At 42.4% G+C, this 18,517-nt stretch overlaps 1 protein-coding gene across 1 annotated transcript in view; it reads left to right on the top strand.

Annotated features, from left to right (window-relative positions):
• LOC306733179 (protein phosphatase 1 regulatory subunit 37) overlaps positions 1-18,517 on the top strand; it is a gene marked incomplete at both ends in the record, with an annotated part of 69,739 nt that overhangs the window by 19,028 nt on the left and 32,194 nt on the right. The window contains 6 exons of the mRNA XM_079214381.1: positions 1,647-1,692; positions 4,833-4,933; positions 5,126-5,245; positions 8,481-8,628; positions 11,401-11,556; positions 12,429-12,541. Coding sequence (XP_079070507.1) covers positions 1,647-1,692; positions 4,833-4,933; positions 5,126-5,245; positions 8,481-8,628; positions 11,401-11,556; positions 12,429-12,541 — 684 coding nt within the window. The remainder of the gene's footprint in view (positions 1-1,646; positions 1,693-4,832; positions 4,934-5,125; positions 5,246-8,480; positions 8,629-11,400; positions 11,557-12,428; positions 12,542-18,517) is intronic.

The following is an 18,517-nucleotide window of genomic DNA, read 5'->3' as shown; positions in this document are numbered from 1 at the left end:
TGAAAACTTGCTGTCAAACATTAAATATTCATGTCTAAATAAGCGATAATCAAAAAAACAATGTTTGTCATAATCTATTAAGAGTTCAACTACAGACTCATCTTCATCCTGACTGTGGAGGTCTGGCTTCATCACATTTGATTGTGAGCGGTCTTTTGATTTAAATTATGCTAAATCCAATTTTTTTTTTAAAGATGTATATGACAACACCTTTATGTATATATATATATATATATATATATATATATATATATATATATATATATATATATATATATATATATATATATATATATTTAGATTAAATGAAAAAGGCATTTTTAACCCTTTGGGTTTCACGTCCTAATTGTACAACTAACGATATATGCAACACACATTTTTTTAAATCTTCTTATTTTCATATCAAACTCCATGAACGACGTGTGCTTCCAGAAGCTAGCACCAACCTCCTGTGTTCTCTCCATCAGTCAAGCTGCAGGAGCGCTGTGGACTCTCAGCCCGCCCACTTTGTTTACCGGTCCAATCAAATGCTTAGTATTTGATTGAAATCCCTCACCACTGCTCACATATATTGTATTATATTATATATATATGATATGTTATAGTGCAGAAAGTCGCTCCACTTCACTGGGACTTCATCTTTATATGGTAACCCTACAAAACACTAGTTTAACGTCTTTATGTATACATATGTAAAACAACAATCAACTTCATAGTAAGGCATTCAACTCAATAACACCTAAACAATATGTTAAGTGTGATTTCCTTCATGTGGAAAATACACGTGCACAGAGGAACCCAGAGACTTCACATTTTTAATTTGCTCACTTTTGGGGCCCCCTGGTGGCTGCAGGCGGCCTTTAATGAATGCTTCCACCAAGCGATATTTTAAATGAATATGAAGTCGTTTTCACGTATGACAGTTGTCATGCTAAACATCCAGATAGCTCCCTGACGTGTGTTCGGATGGGACACCCTGCCCTGATCAGTGATCAGCTGGGTTTCTGATCCATATCGGCCTTTACATATCCACATACATCACCAGGTCAGAGGTGAAACATGCTTGTATCGTTTTTTAAAGAAATCTGCTTCATGCATCAGCTCAACCCTTCTCACAGTGATCCCATGTCACAGAATCTCATGTTACGATCACATATAACAAGAGGCTAAAAAATAAATAAAAAATTAATCTTCCCTTGTTTTGCTTGTCAGTCGAAAAAAAAGAATCTGTGTTTTTCCAGCATCCGCACAAATCTGCCACCTCCGGTGATTGATGCAGTCAAATTAGATGTATGTGGAACACTGGCTCTGGAAAATGAACACATCAACTGATGACCAGCTGTTTCTAATTATTATACACTGGTTAATTAGGGCGCCGTGTCACCATCAACGGCGGCGGTAAACTGTGTGAAATTCATAATTCATGCTCTGGCGTCCAATAAGCCTCCCTGATCAAACCGGTACAGCGTGGCATGGATGGAGAGGCCGTGCGGAAAGAGACTGGGGAGGGTGGATGGAGCACTGCTGCTGCCAAAATATCTGTGTGTGTGTGTGTGTGTGTGTGTGTGTGTGTGTGTGTGTGTGTGTGTGTGTTCGCGCCTTTCCCTCACACCTCCTGCTTCTACCCCTCTCTCTGTCTCTCTCAGCAGGGTGTGTGTGTAGGTGGCGGTGTGAAATGTCTGGATCTCCAAGGTAAGCCCGACACCTCTCTGTCATTATTAAACATGATTGAGGACTTTATGTGACATTCATGATGCACCGATTGATTTTGTAATCTTTTACATATTCAATCAACGTGGAATTGTAGAGAATAAGTAGAAAACATGGGAGACCATTTGTGCACAAAATATAATGATCAAATTGACAGTCAATAACAGTCATTGCACACGCAATGTCTTAAAGACAAGTGATTTATTTGAAATGAGTGACCTGTATTGTATTTACTTATTTTCATGTGTTCATTAAAAACATGCAGAACTTCCGGGGAAATTTGCCATAAATCCCAATGAAGGTACTGGGTTGTTTTAATGAATGCCACCATCACTGGACAAGTGTTTTGTGATTTTTATAATATATATATATATATATATATATATATATATATATATATATATATATATATATATATATATAACACACAGAATAAGGCCTATCATTAGTAATACAATAACATCAACACAATCCTTGATTGCAGTCCTAATGCTTATTCTGGCCTTAATCCAATATTAATCTCAGCTCCAGCACTGAAACCTGAGTCGGTGTCTAATCTTGAGCTGAATTATGCATAACCATAACTATCACTCAGACCTGAGACCAGTTCAAATACTAACCCTGAACCCAAACGGCAGCACCAAATCAAATCCCAGTTCAGATTGCAACCCTAAATCTAAATCCAAATCCCAAACTAAATTTGAATGTGGACTTTTACATTAAATTTAGCCTTATCTTAGTTCATATCTGTAGCCTAAACCAAATCAGATCCCAGTCTTAAACTAGACCTGATCCCAGATGAAATCCTAAATCCCACCTGGGATCCAAAGTAGTGTCCTGACCTTGTGAACTCTGGACCGAGTCCCTCTGCAGGTCTCACAAGTATAGGTAACACACACACACACACACACACACACACGCAGCAGCAAACACACACACATGCACACAGCAGCAGACACACACACACACACACATGCACGCAGCAGCAAACACACACACACACGTGCACGCAGCAGCAAACACACACACGTGCACGCAGCAGCAAACACACACACACACACACGTGCACGCAGCAGCAAACACACACACACGTGCACGCAGCAGCAGGGAAGTTGTGTGCGACGCGTAATGGGCGTCACCGCCGTCACGCACTGATGACATCTGACTGCGGGTGTCGCTCCTTATTATCTTCCCGACGCAGGGCGGATTAGAAAAATGGGATTTCAGATCTCTCCTTCCACCACACGCCCTCTGCCATCGCTCAGCTAAGTGATTATTGTTAAAAAAAAACATTTTGGAAATAATTATGATAGTAATTATCATTTCCCCCTTCTTGGCCGGGGAGATAAGAATTAACCCGAGAGAGTGAGGGGGGGGGGGGGGGGGGAGAGAGAGAGAGAGAGAGAGAGAGAGAGAGAGAGAGAGAGGAGGGAAGAGAAGGAGAGAGAGGGGGGAGAGAGAGATTGGGAGAGAGGGAGAGAGATGGAGAAAGAGAGAGAGGGGGAGGGGGCAGGAGAGAGAGAAAAGAGAAGGAGAGAGGGAGAGAGAAGGAAAGAGGGGAGAGAGAGAGGGAGAGAGAAGGAAAGAGGGGAGAGAGAGAGGGGGAGAGAGAAGGAGAGAGGGAGAGAGAAGGAAAGAGGGGAGAGAGAGAGGGGGAGAGGGAGTCACAGATAGATGAGGAGTGCCTCTCCCCATCAGGTTGGAGCAGAGTAATCAGATTACTTAATCTTCACTGCTCTTCCTTCAGTGCTTCAACAAACACATCACACTGAAGATGACTTCACAGAGTTTGGGCAGTAATCATTTTACAAAATGGTAACAGTGATCCCTGATAATCTCTCCTAAGCACAATAATAACTCTAGAACAACAGGAGTAGTGGGAGGATAATACAAATAAAATAATGCTCAGTTAACAAATATATTTTAAAAAATGCAGAAGAGACTAAGAAGAGAAAAAGGCTGAAAACAGGAAGAGGTTCATTCCTCTTCTCTTAGTACAGATGCAAGATCAGAGTTTAATAGTGAACATGATTGTGGGGAGGGAAAGTCCAAATAACAACGCTATTCATTCAACAGGACATGTCTGTGCCCCAGACACTGTGCATTGTGGGTAAATCAATCGTACACATAGAGTATGACCACGGCTCTGCATGTTTGGGTCATTTTTGGGGACAGAAAGGAAAACGAGAGACTCAGAAAATGACTGACCATGTTTTACAGTAACCAAGACCAAAAACACTACGTAGCAAGTAAAAGTACTGCATTCAACATTGTATCTATGTTGTATTTAAGATATTATCATACTTCAAGTATATATTAAATATGGTATCAAAAGTACAAATGCAGATCAGCCCAATGTTCCTGTATATTAAAACTCTATATATGATACATTATGATTGGTTGTTTCAGCAATAATAAGTTGTCAAATTATGCAATAGCATCAAATGTTTTGGGAGGGATGAAGTAACTTCTACCTGTGCTTAAGTAAAAGTACTTAAATTCTACATCTGGGTTCTGGTAAAAAAAAAAAAGACATTAAAAAAAACCCAGTAATAATATAATAAATATGTATATACATATATATATATATATATATATATATATATATATATATATATATATATATATATATATATATATATATATATATATATATATATATATATATATATGCATATATATGTATATACAACATTTATATTTATTAAAATATTAAATTGGGACTTTGTAGGTAAAGTAATCAGATTACATTGAGGTTTGTAAGTTATGTATCAGTACTTCATTGATTGCAGTGTTCTGCTACCAAACAATAAGGCGAGCGTTCACATCTAGAAGTCCAATCACGAGGAACAGCATCGTATTCTTCTAGCTGTCATTACTTCTCTTGCTGTGTTTCTCATTAAGTCTCAGAACTTTATTAAAAGAAAACACACACACACACACACACACACACACACAGATCAACTTTTACCATGAAGGAAGTTGTTTTGTCCTGATTTCTGCTGAAATGTTCTTTTCAGAAGAAAAAAAAGAAGAAAAAAGCGCATTTAGAGCCGTGCAATTTTGCCTGTTAGCAAACAGCCTTCCAATTATCTTGCGTTTGATTGCTTGCCTCTATCAAGGTGAGCGATTAGACCAGCGCTCCTGTGAAGCTCTGGAAGTCGTTCTGAAATCGCTGCACTTTGATTTCATCAATCTGCAGGCAGCCCAACTGGAAGAAAATGTGAGTTTTATGAGCAAAACTTATTTTCCTCATCTTCGCTCTTCCAATACAGTTTCATATTCAGGCCTTCCCCTGTATCAGATTAGAGGCGATTTTTTTCCTTCCAAAAGAACTTCATAACATTCCTGTCAAATTTGGCGCCTTGCTTTCTTCATTTTTTTCTCCCTCCCTATTTTTTTTCTTCTCTTGCAGGGAGCATCGTCCTTGCTGGATATGATTTTGTACTATGAATCTACAACCCATCTTGACATGTCTGACAACAGCAGTATGGGAACATTGTGTTGGAGGGCCCTCGCTCATTTGATAAAGCAGGTTGGCTGACGCCGTGGAATAGTAATCTTTTCTTGTAGGCTTTCTCTGGGGGATAATGTACATCCTGGAAAGTGAGTTTGTTGCACATTACACGGTTTGAAGATGCAGGGCAGAGCAAACAGGGTGAGAAGTTCTCCCACAGCGAACACGAGCATAAACACATCAAAACGCCGCCACGCGCGGCATCACTGCAGAATCACAGATAGCATTAGCAGCATAACTGATTAGCTGTGGGAGAGGGGGGGGGGGGGGGGGGGGGGGGGGGGGGGTTACCAGCGACTGACTTCCATGTCTGTGCGATCAAAGCGGGCCAGGATGAGGGAACACAATGCAAGACTTGGAGCATGACCTCCAGTTAAGATTACTTTCTTCACAAATGTAAGGTCTCTCTCCCTCTCTCTCTCTCGCGCGCTCCTGAAATGAACTTACTTTCAAACACTTTTCTCTGTGTTTTGGAAGCGGTCCTTTGGCATTGTGGAGAGCTGACATTAGCTTCATCAAGCTCAATGTGCTGTCTGACGTTTGGAGGGCAACTCGCTCCACACGGAGCATCAGGGCCACTGTAGGTAAAACATATCATAATTACGGAGCTGGGGGGGATAGTCAAAGAAAAAAACTCAGATTGAAGTCGTAAATATACGAGAAAAAAACTCACAAATGTAGAAGATTAAAAAGTAGAAAACCGCGGTAACGCCATCTGTTTCAATGTTCTGGCTCCTAAAGGAGTGTTCTTATGGAGAGGAGTGTTCTTACGCAGCGACACACAGGTCCTGAAAGACACATGTACCTGTTTTCTTTCACCTTCTTTCCTCGTTCTTTCATGAACATAAGTAAGAAATGTAGACGACTCAAGAGAGTGAAGATGAACAACTTCTATCTTTCCATCGCTTTGATGAGGTGAAGTGAAGCGATGTGGTTTCTTAACAAAGCCCCACTAGATTTCATTACCAACGTTTTGCGCCCCTAACGAGTGTTTTCCTCATAACGTTATGACTTTATAATATTGCATTTCTTTCTGATAAATACATACAGCTAGACACAGAAAAAGTAAATCCGCGAAATAGGAGGTACAGTAAGGACGACTAGCGGCATGAATGGCGTTAATGTTGCTGGCTAGCTAACAGCTAGCCGCATTAATTAAAGTGTTTAAATGATTTAAAAGTCCCACGTTGTAGGAAGGGAGACTTTCCAGTGTAACACTGACCACGCCTTCTGCACTGTTCCTCTCCCACAGGAGGAGTGACAGTAAGCTCTCTCTCCTCCTCACTTGTTCTCACATTCTGATTCGTTCACAACTGTTGCTCTGTGTGTCTGTTTCAGAGTGTGTGTCTGTTTCAGAGTGTGTGTCTGTGTTCACTGTGTGTCTGTTTCAGAGTGTGTGTCTGTGTTCACTGTGTGTCTGTGTTCACTGTGTGTCTGTTTCAGAGTGTGTGTCTGTGTTCACTGTGTGTCTGTGTTCACTGTGTGTCTGTTTCAGAGTGTGTGTCTGTGTTCACTGTGTGTCTGTGTTCACTGTGTGTCTGTGTGTCTGTTTCAGAGTGTGTGTCTGTTTCAGAGTGTGTGTCTGTGTTCACTGTGTGTCTGTTTCAGAGTGTGTGTCTGTTTCAGAGTGTGTGTCTGTTTCAGAGTGTGTGTCTGTTTCAGAGTGTGTGTCTGTGTTCACTGTGTGTCTGTTTCAGAGTGTGTGTCTGTTTCAGAGTGTGTGTCTGTTTCAGAGTGTGTGTCTGTTTCAGAGTGTGTGTCTGTTTCAGAGTGTGTGTCTGTGTTCACTGTGTGTCTGTTTCAGAGTGTGTGTCTGTTTCAGAGTGTGTGTCTGTTTCAGAGTGTGTGTCTGTTTCAGAGTGTGTGTCTGTTTCAGAGTGTGTGTCTGTGTTCACTGTGTGTCTGTTTCAGAGTGTGTGTCTGTTTCAGAGTGTGTGTCTGTTTCAGAGTGTGTGTCTGTGTTCACTGTGTGTCTGTTTCAGAGTGTGTGTCTGTTTCAGAGTGTGTGTCTGTTTCAGAGTGTGTGTCTGTGTGTCTGTTTCAGAGTGTGTGTCTGTTTCAGAGTGTGTGTCTGTTTCAGAGTGTGTGTCTGTGTTCACTGTGTGTCTGTTTCAGAGTGTGTGTCTGTTTCAGAGTGTGTGTCTGTTTCAGAGTGTGTCTGTGTGACTGTGTGTCTGTGTTCACTGTGTGTCTGTTTCAGAGTGTGTGTCTGTGTGTCTGTTTCAGAGTGTGTGTCTGTGTTCACTGTGTGTCTGTTTCAGAGTGTGTGTCTGTGTTCACTGTGTGTCTGTATTCACTGTGTGTCTGTGTGACTGTGTGTCTGTGTTCACTGTGTGTCTGTTTCAGAGTGTGTGTCTGTTTCAGAGTGTGTGTCTGTGTTCACTGTGTGTCTGTTTCAGAGTGTGTGTCTGTTTCAGAGTGTGTGTCTGTTTCAGAGTGTGTCTGTTTCAGAGTGTGTGTCTGTGTTCACTGTGTGTCTGTTTCAGAGTGTGTGTCTGTTTCAGAGTGTGTGACTGTGTTCACTGTGTGTCTGTTTCAGAGTGTGTGTCTGTTTCAGAGTGTGTGACTGTGTTCACTGTGTGTCTGTTTCAGAGTGTGTGACTGTGTTCACTGTGTGTCTGTTTCAGAGTGTGTCTGTTTCAGAGTGTGTCTGTTTCAGAGTGTGTGTCTGTGTTCACTGTGTGTCTGTTTCAGAGTGTGTGTCTGTGTGACTGTGTGTCTGTGTTCACTGTGTGTCTGTTTCAGAGTGTGTGTCTGTGTGTCTGTTTCAGAGTGTGTGTCTGTGTTCACTGTGTGTCTGTTTCAGAGTGTGTGTCTGTGTTCACTGTGTGTCTGTTTCAGAGTGTGTGTCTGTGTTCACTGTGTGTCTGTATTCACTGTGTGTCTGTGTTCACTGTGTGTCTGTTTCAGAGTGTGTTCACTGTGTGTCTGTGTGACTGTGTGTCTGTGTTCACTGTGTGTCTGTTTCAGAGTGTGTTCACTGTGTGTCTGTTTCAGAGTGTGTTCACTGTGTGTCTGTTTCAGAGTGTGTTCACTGTGTGTCTGTTTCAGAGTGTGTTCACTGTGTGTCTGTTTTAGAGTGTGTGTCTGTGTTCACTGTGTGTCTGTTTCAGAGTGTGTGTCTGTGTTCACTGTGTGTCTGTTTCAGAGTGTGTGTCTGTGTTCACTGTGTGTCTGTTTCAGAGTGTGTGTCTGTGTTCACTGTGTGTCTGTTTCAGAGTGTGTGTCTGTGTTCACTGTGTGTCTGTTTCAGAGTGTGCGTCTGTCCCGACTGGACGTGTGTAACGTTCCCGTGGTCGACTACTCTATCCAGTCTCTATCCAAAGCTCTGCTGACCAGCCGGCTCACAGTGCTGCACCTTCACAACGCCCAGCTCAGCGGCATGCCACTATACACACTGGGTATGACGCGCACACACACACACACACACACACACACACACACACACACACACACACACACACACACACACACACACACACAGGTCACCCTCACTGAACACTCCTGATCTTTTGCTTTGGTTTGTTTCATCATGTTTTGTGCGTGACTGTGATTCTAAATTCATGCGTTCCTGCATGCATTGAAGAATGACTGTGTGTGTGTGTGTGTGTGTGTGTGTGTGTGTGTGTGTGTGCGTGTGTGTGTGTGTGTGTGTGTGTCCTGTGGCCAGCAGGACCAGATTTTGACCTGTGACCCTCTCTGCAGGTCTGGACCCGGATTACAGTTCTAATCTCTTACCTGTCACTTTACACACCGCTACACACATCTATAAAGGCTGTGGCGGCCAGGACGCACACACACGCACGCACACACACACATACGCACACACACACACGCACACTCACAAACACACACGCACAAACACACACACACAGACATTCACTATACACTAACAAAAATATAAATAGATAGAGGAATAGATCTTTTGTCATTGTATTCGATCTCCTCACACTCTCAGGCATACTAAACACACATGCTACCACACCCACCCACACACACACATATGGCAAACACACACTGAAATAGTTTCCTCCAAATGATGATTTCATTTGACATGAACAAAACAGAAAAGCTCATCCACTTCAGCGAGGTCCGTCCTCTCTAATCTTCATTGATTGGCTGCTGTTCTTTCTCTGAACAGTATCCGTGGCGATGGAGAAGGCGAATAAAGGAGTGGGATATTAGAAGGGTCACATGACCCACACCCACACACATAAACAATGAATTGATGTGAATACCCACATATAAATACCCGAGCACAGCCCTCAGAGGGGGGTTGTTGGCTGGACATAGATGGACACACACATGTGGACAGTCACACACATTTTTATTAAAAAACAATATTTTTTTTAGTTCTTGTACTAAAGCCATCCCTGGTTTTGATTCTTTGTTGGGACAAAAAGCTCAGTGAACACAGCCTCTCATCTCCTCTCAGCTGGGAGCAGACAAGACCAAATGGACGCAGTATGCTGCCCACTCTTCACGACAGCAACTTGCTCCTCCAACATTTTCCGCCATTTCCTGGATCTCTTTGATATTTGAGGGTCTCACAACACCCCCTCCCCTCCGTGCTCATCTCTCATCCCATCCCATCCTCTCTGCCTTGGCCGAGCCCAGCGCCACCTCCCCTCCTTCCCGCCCCGGCGGGGGGTCCCGGCTGAGGATCATTGCCTTCGATCGGAGGGGCCTCTGATTGCGGGATTGGGCGCTCGCGGCGGACTCGACCAGATCAATCCCACCGATTCCACCATTTGGGTCCCACTGTGCCTGATGACAATGTTGGCATTCCACATGCAGCCCAACAGGCTTGATCAAATCTGCCGCATCGATCTGGATGCGAAGGGCAGCGAGGGCCCAGGCAACACGGACACATGTGTACTGCAGTACAGTACACAAATAGATATAAATACAAGATATATCTCCTAAACACCATAAAATATGTGGCAACGGACCAAAGTGACAAGAGCTTATGAATGGCTTTTGTAAGAGAGGGCGTAGGAAGTGAACTGGTGTTTTGTAAGGTCCCCTGTGCTGAGGAGTCACCACTCTGGCTCCAACAATGGCGTGTTCATTGTTCCTGTGCGAACGCCACTTGATCTTTACCGCAGTAATTGCAGCAGGCCGGGCGAGTCCTGCTGTGCTTCGTTTTCATGCTCAAGTTCACTCGCCATCAATCAGTCTATCACAGTTACAGCCTGAAGGCCCTATGTTTGGCTTCTCAGAGGACATACGAGGATGGATCATATCTAATATCAATTTACAAAGATCCATATGTCTTCATTGGGGAGATTTGGGGGGCAGCTGGTTGCATCTAAAGTTGGAGGAGCACATCTCCGTACACTCCAGTCCTCATCACCGCTGACTTCTCTGTTGTTGTGACTTTATAGACAGACATATGCCTCCGATCATTTTACCTTCCAGCCAGGAGCTTCGACAGCTGTGTGCAACATGTGGGAGCGTCACATTATCCCAGTGACAAGGACCTGGTCCCCAACTGGCTTCCCGTCAACGACCACTGCTACTGCTCCGCTCAGCTAACAGCTCAGGATACTCCCTCAGCTCAGAATAACGTCGCCATATAAAACGTGTTTAGTAGTGTTTACCCAGCGGTTAGGTTGCACATCTAACCTGTCCTCACTCCCAGCTCCTCAAATAGCGACGCTTGGTCAGCGGCCGACACTAGCGGACCAAGGCTCCGTTCAGCGTCTGCATGACGCCCTTCCAATGCCAATGTACACGCATCCATTATTAGAGGCTCAGAGAGCAACTGACGTGTGAAGGGCAAGGAAGCCTGCTTGGGGAGGAAGTCGAGGAACCTTGAGCGTCATAGTTTGAAGTTTATGGCCACTGGCCAAGCGGTGGTGTTTGATGGGTTGGGAGTGAAAACGCACATCTCAACATCCGCGGTTAGAGTCCCTATTAAGACAACCAGAGATTATCTGCCTCGCACAACTTGCTGACACCTTGAATCTTCATTGAATATTGATTTTCCAAAAAGAGAAGCACTGACAAAGTTGATTTAGTATTCATTAATCAAACACATTACACACATTTTCAAGTCACGCTACATGTCTGCCAGTATTTGTCTGTCGAAGTAATTCAAAGGTTGACTTTAATTTAGTAATGTAAATTCTGGATCCACTTTATTATCTTTTGTTGTTCTCTTCTTGTAGTTGGAGCACTGAAGTCCAACAAGGCTTTGAAAGAACTCCACCTCACCAACAACCTGCTGAACAGCTACCAGGACGCCCTGCATCTGGGAGACCTGCTGCGCTACAACACCACTTTACACACAATGGAGCTCAGCAGCAATGTTGTCGCAGATGCTGGTAGGATGTTCATCTTTGTTACAGAACAAAACATATGTATATATTTATTCAAAGTTGTGCAGGGCAAAATTGATATGCAAAAACATCTATGTCTGACTAATTGAGAAGCCATGGGTTCATCCTATTGATGAAATGTATTTAATGGAGGACATGTTTGGTGTGCTGAATGATGACATAACAATAAAATAAGGGTATTTAGTAAAGAGCAGGTTTTAAAAGTTGAAACGAGGTATTTGGAGGTGTTGAAGGTTGTGTTTTTAGCCTTCAATATAGCTAGCTGTTTCCACCTGCTTTCAGTCTTTATGCTAAGCTAAGCTAACCATATATATATATATATATATATATATATATATATATATATATATATATATATATAGATGGATGACAAGTTTCCACTTCATCCTACTGTAAATGAAGTCAAAATATCTCAGATGTGAGCGCTGCCATCTTTACATTAGACATACGAAATGGATTCCCACATTTTCATGAATTGCATCGTGTGAATGAGAGGCAGAGCACATGTTCACAGAAGTTGTTTGCAATTGAGATGCGTAATCTCATTAATCATGAGTCACACTTTGGCAGCCCTTGTTCAGTTTCTGCTCATTAAAGAATGAGCCGACTAGCTTGGCTTGCCAGCGGCTTACAAGGAAACACTGCAAAGCTCCAGGATAGGTAAACACAGGGGGAGGGTTCTCACTCTGTCACTTCGCAGACTGTCCAGCTTTAAGATGGGAAAAGGTGAAGCATATAGCAACTCTCCATAGTTACTGGAGCTCCATCATTCCCATCAAACATCCGTCAGTACCATTTAGCAAATAAAAAGCAGTTCAGCTCATGTTGGTGGGTTGTGTGCTTTTTTCACTCTGCAGGTTTGGAGGAGCTGTGTGATGGTCTGAGGTGTCAGACGGCCGGTGTGAGGGTCTTACTGCTGAGGAACAACCAGATCACTGCCGATGGAATGGTCCATCTGGCCAAGGCTCTGGTGAGGATCAGAAACCAGCTTTTAGTTTGGAACAAAAGCTATTAATGCCAGCATAAGCATTAATATATTCCACAGAACAGACCTTTTCTTTTCTTCATGGACATCAGAAACTTCAGTCTCAGTGCAGTTTTCCTCGCTAGGTAACAAAGGAATACTCCTCCCACAAAAGGACCATTTGTATATCTGTAATCACCTTGAGTTGTTTTTCACTCATGCCTTCATCGTCAACTGAGAATCCAAACAAAGAGTCTGGATGAATTGAAATAATTGAGGCCGCATCTCACAACGACAAAACTATCATCAAAACATCCGTTTAAAAAGCTCTAGAATCCAAGTCACTATCCCACCAATTCTCCTTCCTAAAGTAACTTGTACTTGTAAATCTAAGGGGAAATGATTTGTTCCCGTGGCTACTTGACTTTTCTGTTGAACCCTAAAAGGATGAATAGATTTGTTCCTCGTGCTATTCTAACGTAAGTGATGCGGGACAACATCCACCGCCCTCATTCCATGCTCAATTTATTCCAAAGTTTATCTGAAGCTAACATAAGGCTTCTAATGGGTAATAACAGAGATACAGTCTTTGTGTTACTGTCCATCTGCCACAGCTCGGCAAGGACACATTACAGAGACGGAGAGAGGGAAGAATTCCAGGATCACATATCACACTAAATCCCATCTTGTCAGGCTTTAAGTAGTCCATTTGTGTCCGGTTAGCCAGAGCACGGGCCGATGAGTGTGAGAAGCTACCGGCAGCTAGGGGTGTGTGTGTGTGTGTGTGTGTGTGTGTGTGTGTGTGTGTGTGTGTGTGTGTGTGTGTGTGTGTGTGTGTGTGGAGGATACTCCCAGCCATCGCACCACTCATCATAGCAATAATGAACTCCTCCCTCAACTCCGGCTCAGTCCGCGACACACTTAAACGGCTCCAGCGTCAACCCCATCCTCAAGAAGCCTGGACTTGACGCTGACTCCATGAGCAATTTCCGGCCCTCCTCAAATCTTCCCTTCCTGTCAAAAAATACTGTTGCTGCACAACTCAAAACCCACCTGATCTCCAACTATCTGTTCAAGCCATTTCAATCCGGTTTCCGCTCCCAGCATAGCACTGAAAAAGCCCTTATCAAAGTCACCAATGACCTCCTCAGACTCCGGCCACCTCAACATTCTCATTCTCCCCGATCTCACTGCAGCCTCGAAAACATCAACCACAGCATCCTTCTCTCCCGCCTTGAATCGTTCCTCAATATCACCGGATCTGCTCTCCCCTGGCTCACATCATATAACAAACATACAACAGTTCATCAGCATCAACAGCTGCACCTCCTCCTCCGCTCCTCGGTCTCAAGGGGTCGGTCCTCTTCTGTTCATCCTCTACCTGCTCCCTCTTGGTAACATTATCCGTCAACATGGTCTCCTCTTCCACTGCTACGCTGATGATGTCCAGCTCTATGACTCCACAAAGGCCATCAACACTGCTACTCACTCCACTCTGACCGACTGCCTGATTGATGATCAATAATTGATAAATCTGACATGATCATCATCGGTCCCAAATCCCTCACCAAAACCAGTCACAAGTCTGGCTCACCATCAACAACAGCAACCTCTCCTTCGAACACCACGTTGAACAAATCACCAGAACTGCCTTCCTTCACTTAAAAAACATCGCCCGTCTCCACCCATCACTCGGCTCATCTGCTGCTGAAACTTTGATCCACGCCTTCATCACCTTCAGAATTGATTACTGCGACAATATTTCTTCATGGCACATCATCCAAAATCCTAAATAAACTCCCGTACATCCAGAACTCTGCTGCTAGCCTGCTCACCCACTCCCGCTCCTGTGATCACATCACCCATGTTTTCCAGAACCTCCACTGGCTCCCCATCCCACAACGGATCCAATACAAAGTCCTTCTCCTCACTCAGAAAGCCCTCCACATTCAGGCCCCCCCTCCCTCACCGACCTGCTCCACAACCACACTCCATCCCGTCGGCTCCGCTCCTCTATTGCCAACCTCCGGTCCATCCCCCATAGGACCAAGACCGGACATGGGGTGGCAGAGCCTTCTCCATAGCTGCCCCCTCCCTCTGGAACTCTCTCTCCAAACTCATCAGACACTGCACTGGAGAGAGGGCAAGCTCAAATTGCGGCACCGGCATCTTGTACAGGCACTTCCTGTGGCACCACTCAGTTGCCACAGTGCTGGAGGCACATGCCGCGGTGCCGGAGGGAGGTGCCGCGGTGCCAGAGGGAGATGCCGCTGTTCCAGAAGCTGCCACTACTTTAGAGGCAGCATTTCCAATGGCACGTCTCAGGTGGCGGGGCACTTACGAGTTGCCCCTCGTGTGCCACTAGTTTTTGAGGCATCTGTCTGTGTTAGAGAGAGCGGTGCCGCAACTTCTTTAAGGTCCTGGAAGGTATAAATTATCAGAGCTACCAACTCTCACGGTTTCGCCGTGTGACACACGCTTTTACATGTTTTCACACGCACTCAAAAGGCTACTGTTTAAGCACTTTATTTGTTGCACTTTTTTGTTTGATAATGAAAAATATTTTTCCCTAGCTAATCTTGTGTCATTTTTTGCTGAACATAAATCATTAAGTGCTCTTAAGAATACAAGTATTAACAATATAGATTAGGTTTCAGTTAAGAATTAGTTGAATACCATTGTAATCAAAATGTCAATCAACCTACCTTGGTCCAATCTTAAACACAGGTCTATTAATTAGGTTATATTGTGGTTCATAGACAGTCATTCAGGCACAGCAACAGTTTTCTGGTTGAATGTTTAGCTCAAGTCTAGAAGGCCGCTGTGGCAGGTATTTGTGGCCACAGCTGTCATCGCTGCAGAATAGATTCAAAAGATGTTTTGGCAACTGCCTGCCACTATTTGTGGCTTCTGGTGAGATGCACAGATGCACAGTTTAAGGATGTCAGTCGTTTTGCATTCATTTGCAAGGTTCTTTATCATTATTTTTAACAAGGTATCCAATACACGTACATTGTACATTGTCCCTCTTGAACAAATAAAAAGAAAATAAATACAGTTTGTAACAAAGGGAAAACTAAGAGCACAGAACAGCCCTTTCCCTCCCTGACAGAGAAAAGAGGGCGGCGCCAAAGAGGCAATCTAGGAATGGTCAAATATAACTTGACCATTTATATTTAAGACTGGGTGGAGACTGGGCGCCCAACGCCTACCTCTACCGGTTTGAAGGGAAACCTACGCTACAGAGGATATACACGTCAATGTTCAACGACAAATCTGGTAACCATTTAAATATTGATTATGTAAATAGTGTTTGTCATAAAACGTAGCTCATGGACATATCATATAATTCAAGCTCTCTATACACTTAGACTGTATCAGATGATTCATAACAAGGCGATGTTATATTATGTACGGGCAATTTCTTTCACCAGGGCAACTCAAGGTTGTGATTCCATCACACCTACTGTCCGCTGTGCTGCTGAGTGTTGGAGGAAGACACTGAGCCCCATTAGAAGCCCATTGGTAGTAATGCTTAAGAAGATTAAAAAGCAAGGCCAATTAAAAAAATAACTTCATAATATCAGAGAAATATTTACTGTTGTTACAGTAAATATAAAAAAAAAACAGTTGTCAAAACAAATGTCATTATCTCTACATTCAGTCATAAAAGACAATGACAAATAAGCATATTCAAATGTGGAACATAAACTCATAATGTTTGATTTCATATCATTTACAGGGTGGCAGTGCACATATCATTAATATTACTACTACTAATTATTATTATTAGTTCTGTTACAGTAGGATATTATGGATTGTATTCATTATAATAATAAAAACAAGATCGAAAGTCTTTGTCTGTTGAGTTTAAACCAATGAATAAAAACCTACCTAAAACGTTTATTTCTTCTGATCCAGAGAGATTAAATTAAAAAGAGAGATTAAATTAATAAATGCATTATTTAAAGACCGATAAAGACTTTGTACATGACTTGTAAATGTATACCTGGCTTATTTCTCAATTACAGCACAGTCAATTATTTTTTTTGGTCTGATTTAGTAAGGAGTTAAAAAAATGAATGGCTTGATTAAAATTGATAAAAGAATATCAATTATTATGAAGGCTGTATGACATTATTCACATTACAATACTTAAGTCTAACCAAAAAATGAATAGTCCTACATAATAAATATTAGATTTGGTTGGAGAAATATGAATGATGAGTTAAATTAGACAAAGAGGCAGATATTTGATTCAATAGATATTCAATAGCCAGAATACCAATCTTTAATTTATTTAACCAATATCAAAACAGAAAATGAATGAACGGCTATGCTAACGAATTACATTGCACAGTGGACTTATAAATTCAGAAAAAAAACATTTTAAAAGAGAAACATACCTGCATGTGTTTACTCCTGACAAAAGCGCTCACACAAAGGCCTTTTAAGCCCCGCGGGACCTATATAGGTCCTTTTTTAAAATTTTAATTAAACTGTGTAAAACATTACAATAATCATGAACAAATATATTGATGCTACACATCAAATTAAACAAGAGAACCTGGGCTACAATAATTAGTCAGCCATTTCAACACAACTCAAACACCAACTAAAATAATAAAAAATAAAAAATAGTTATAATTTTGTCACGAGTCAGCCCACTTTGCATGTTTCCGGAACTAGCATCCCGTAGCTTGGTGCTATCAGAAAAAGACAAATAGCAAAAAGCAAGACAATTCCACACAGATTCCAAATCTACTCACCAAATCCCTCTGCTGCAAAGCATCACTGAGATATGAACCAAAGAACACAGCAACATAAATCGCTGAGTCAGCAAATTTTGAAAAAAAATTGAGAAAATAGCAAATATAAGAATAAATGCATTTCCCTCAGTAAATCCCCACTAATACAAGTTTATTGAACATCATAAGTCATATACAAGTGAAATATAAGGTTTGCTACATGAAAAAATTCAAATGTCACAGATGCGCGAAAATATGGGGCTTAAATTTGGGGCTTAAAAGGTTAAAAGAGAAACATACCTGCATGCGTTTACTCCTGACAAAAGCGCTCACACAAAGGTAAACTCCCGCTTGTGGCCAAATGGGTCAATAACACTCATCTTCAATATGTGCAGAAATACTGGGTTCAGGAGGAAACCTTGCAAATGAAAACCACATGATGGAAATGCTACTTCTACGGAGTACAACATTGACTACTGACATCCTTAAGCTATGCATCTGGGCATCTCACCAGATGCCACAAATAGTTTGGTAGAGGTGCCGATGCCACAATTAAGTTGTGGCAAATCCGCAAAGTTGTGGCAAGCTGCCACAAAAACTAGTGGCAACTAGAGGTGCCACAGGAAGTGCCTATACGAGGTGCCGGTGCCACGATTTGAGCTTGCTCCTACTGCTGCACTGACCTTTCCGTATTCAAATCTCAAATCAAAACCCACCTCTTCAGAAATTATTGTAAGGTGTGATTGTGTGCTCTATGTTCTTATTGTTTTTATTTGTATGTATTTGTTTTCATTGTATAGCTTTTATGATGATTTAAAAATAAAATTGTAAAGTGTCTTTACTATGAAAAGCGCTATATAAATCAAATGCATTATTATTATTATTATTATTATTATTATTATTATTATTATTATACTGCTCCCAACAGCAACAGCAGCAGTCAGTTCTATCAGACCTGGAGAGTATTTCTCCATGTATAGAAGAAAGACGCTGCAGGCTTCATTCAAAGGAAGGGATGTGTTTGAGAGTCCGGCTTCTCAGAGTCACAAACTGGTTATTTCTGACCCTGAAGTGATCACAGCAGCCCTCTTAGCTTTGTTAAACCCAGTTCAACTGTCCAACTGGTACCTGCTTCCTTTATATATTGCGCAGGCCTCATCCAGAGAACCCTCCCCTCAGAAAAAGTCCTGCCTCCACACATTTCACTGTACACTCCTAATAACATGCATTCCTT

The sequence above is a fragment of the Taurulus bubalis genome, assembly GCF_910589615.1.
Source record: "Taurulus bubalis genome assembly, chromosome: 1".
Classification (NCBI taxonomy): domain Eukaryota; kingdom Metazoa; phylum Chordata; class Actinopteri; order Perciformes; family Cottidae; genus Taurulus; species Taurulus bubalis.
This window is presented reverse-complemented; position numbering and strand designations above follow the sequence as displayed.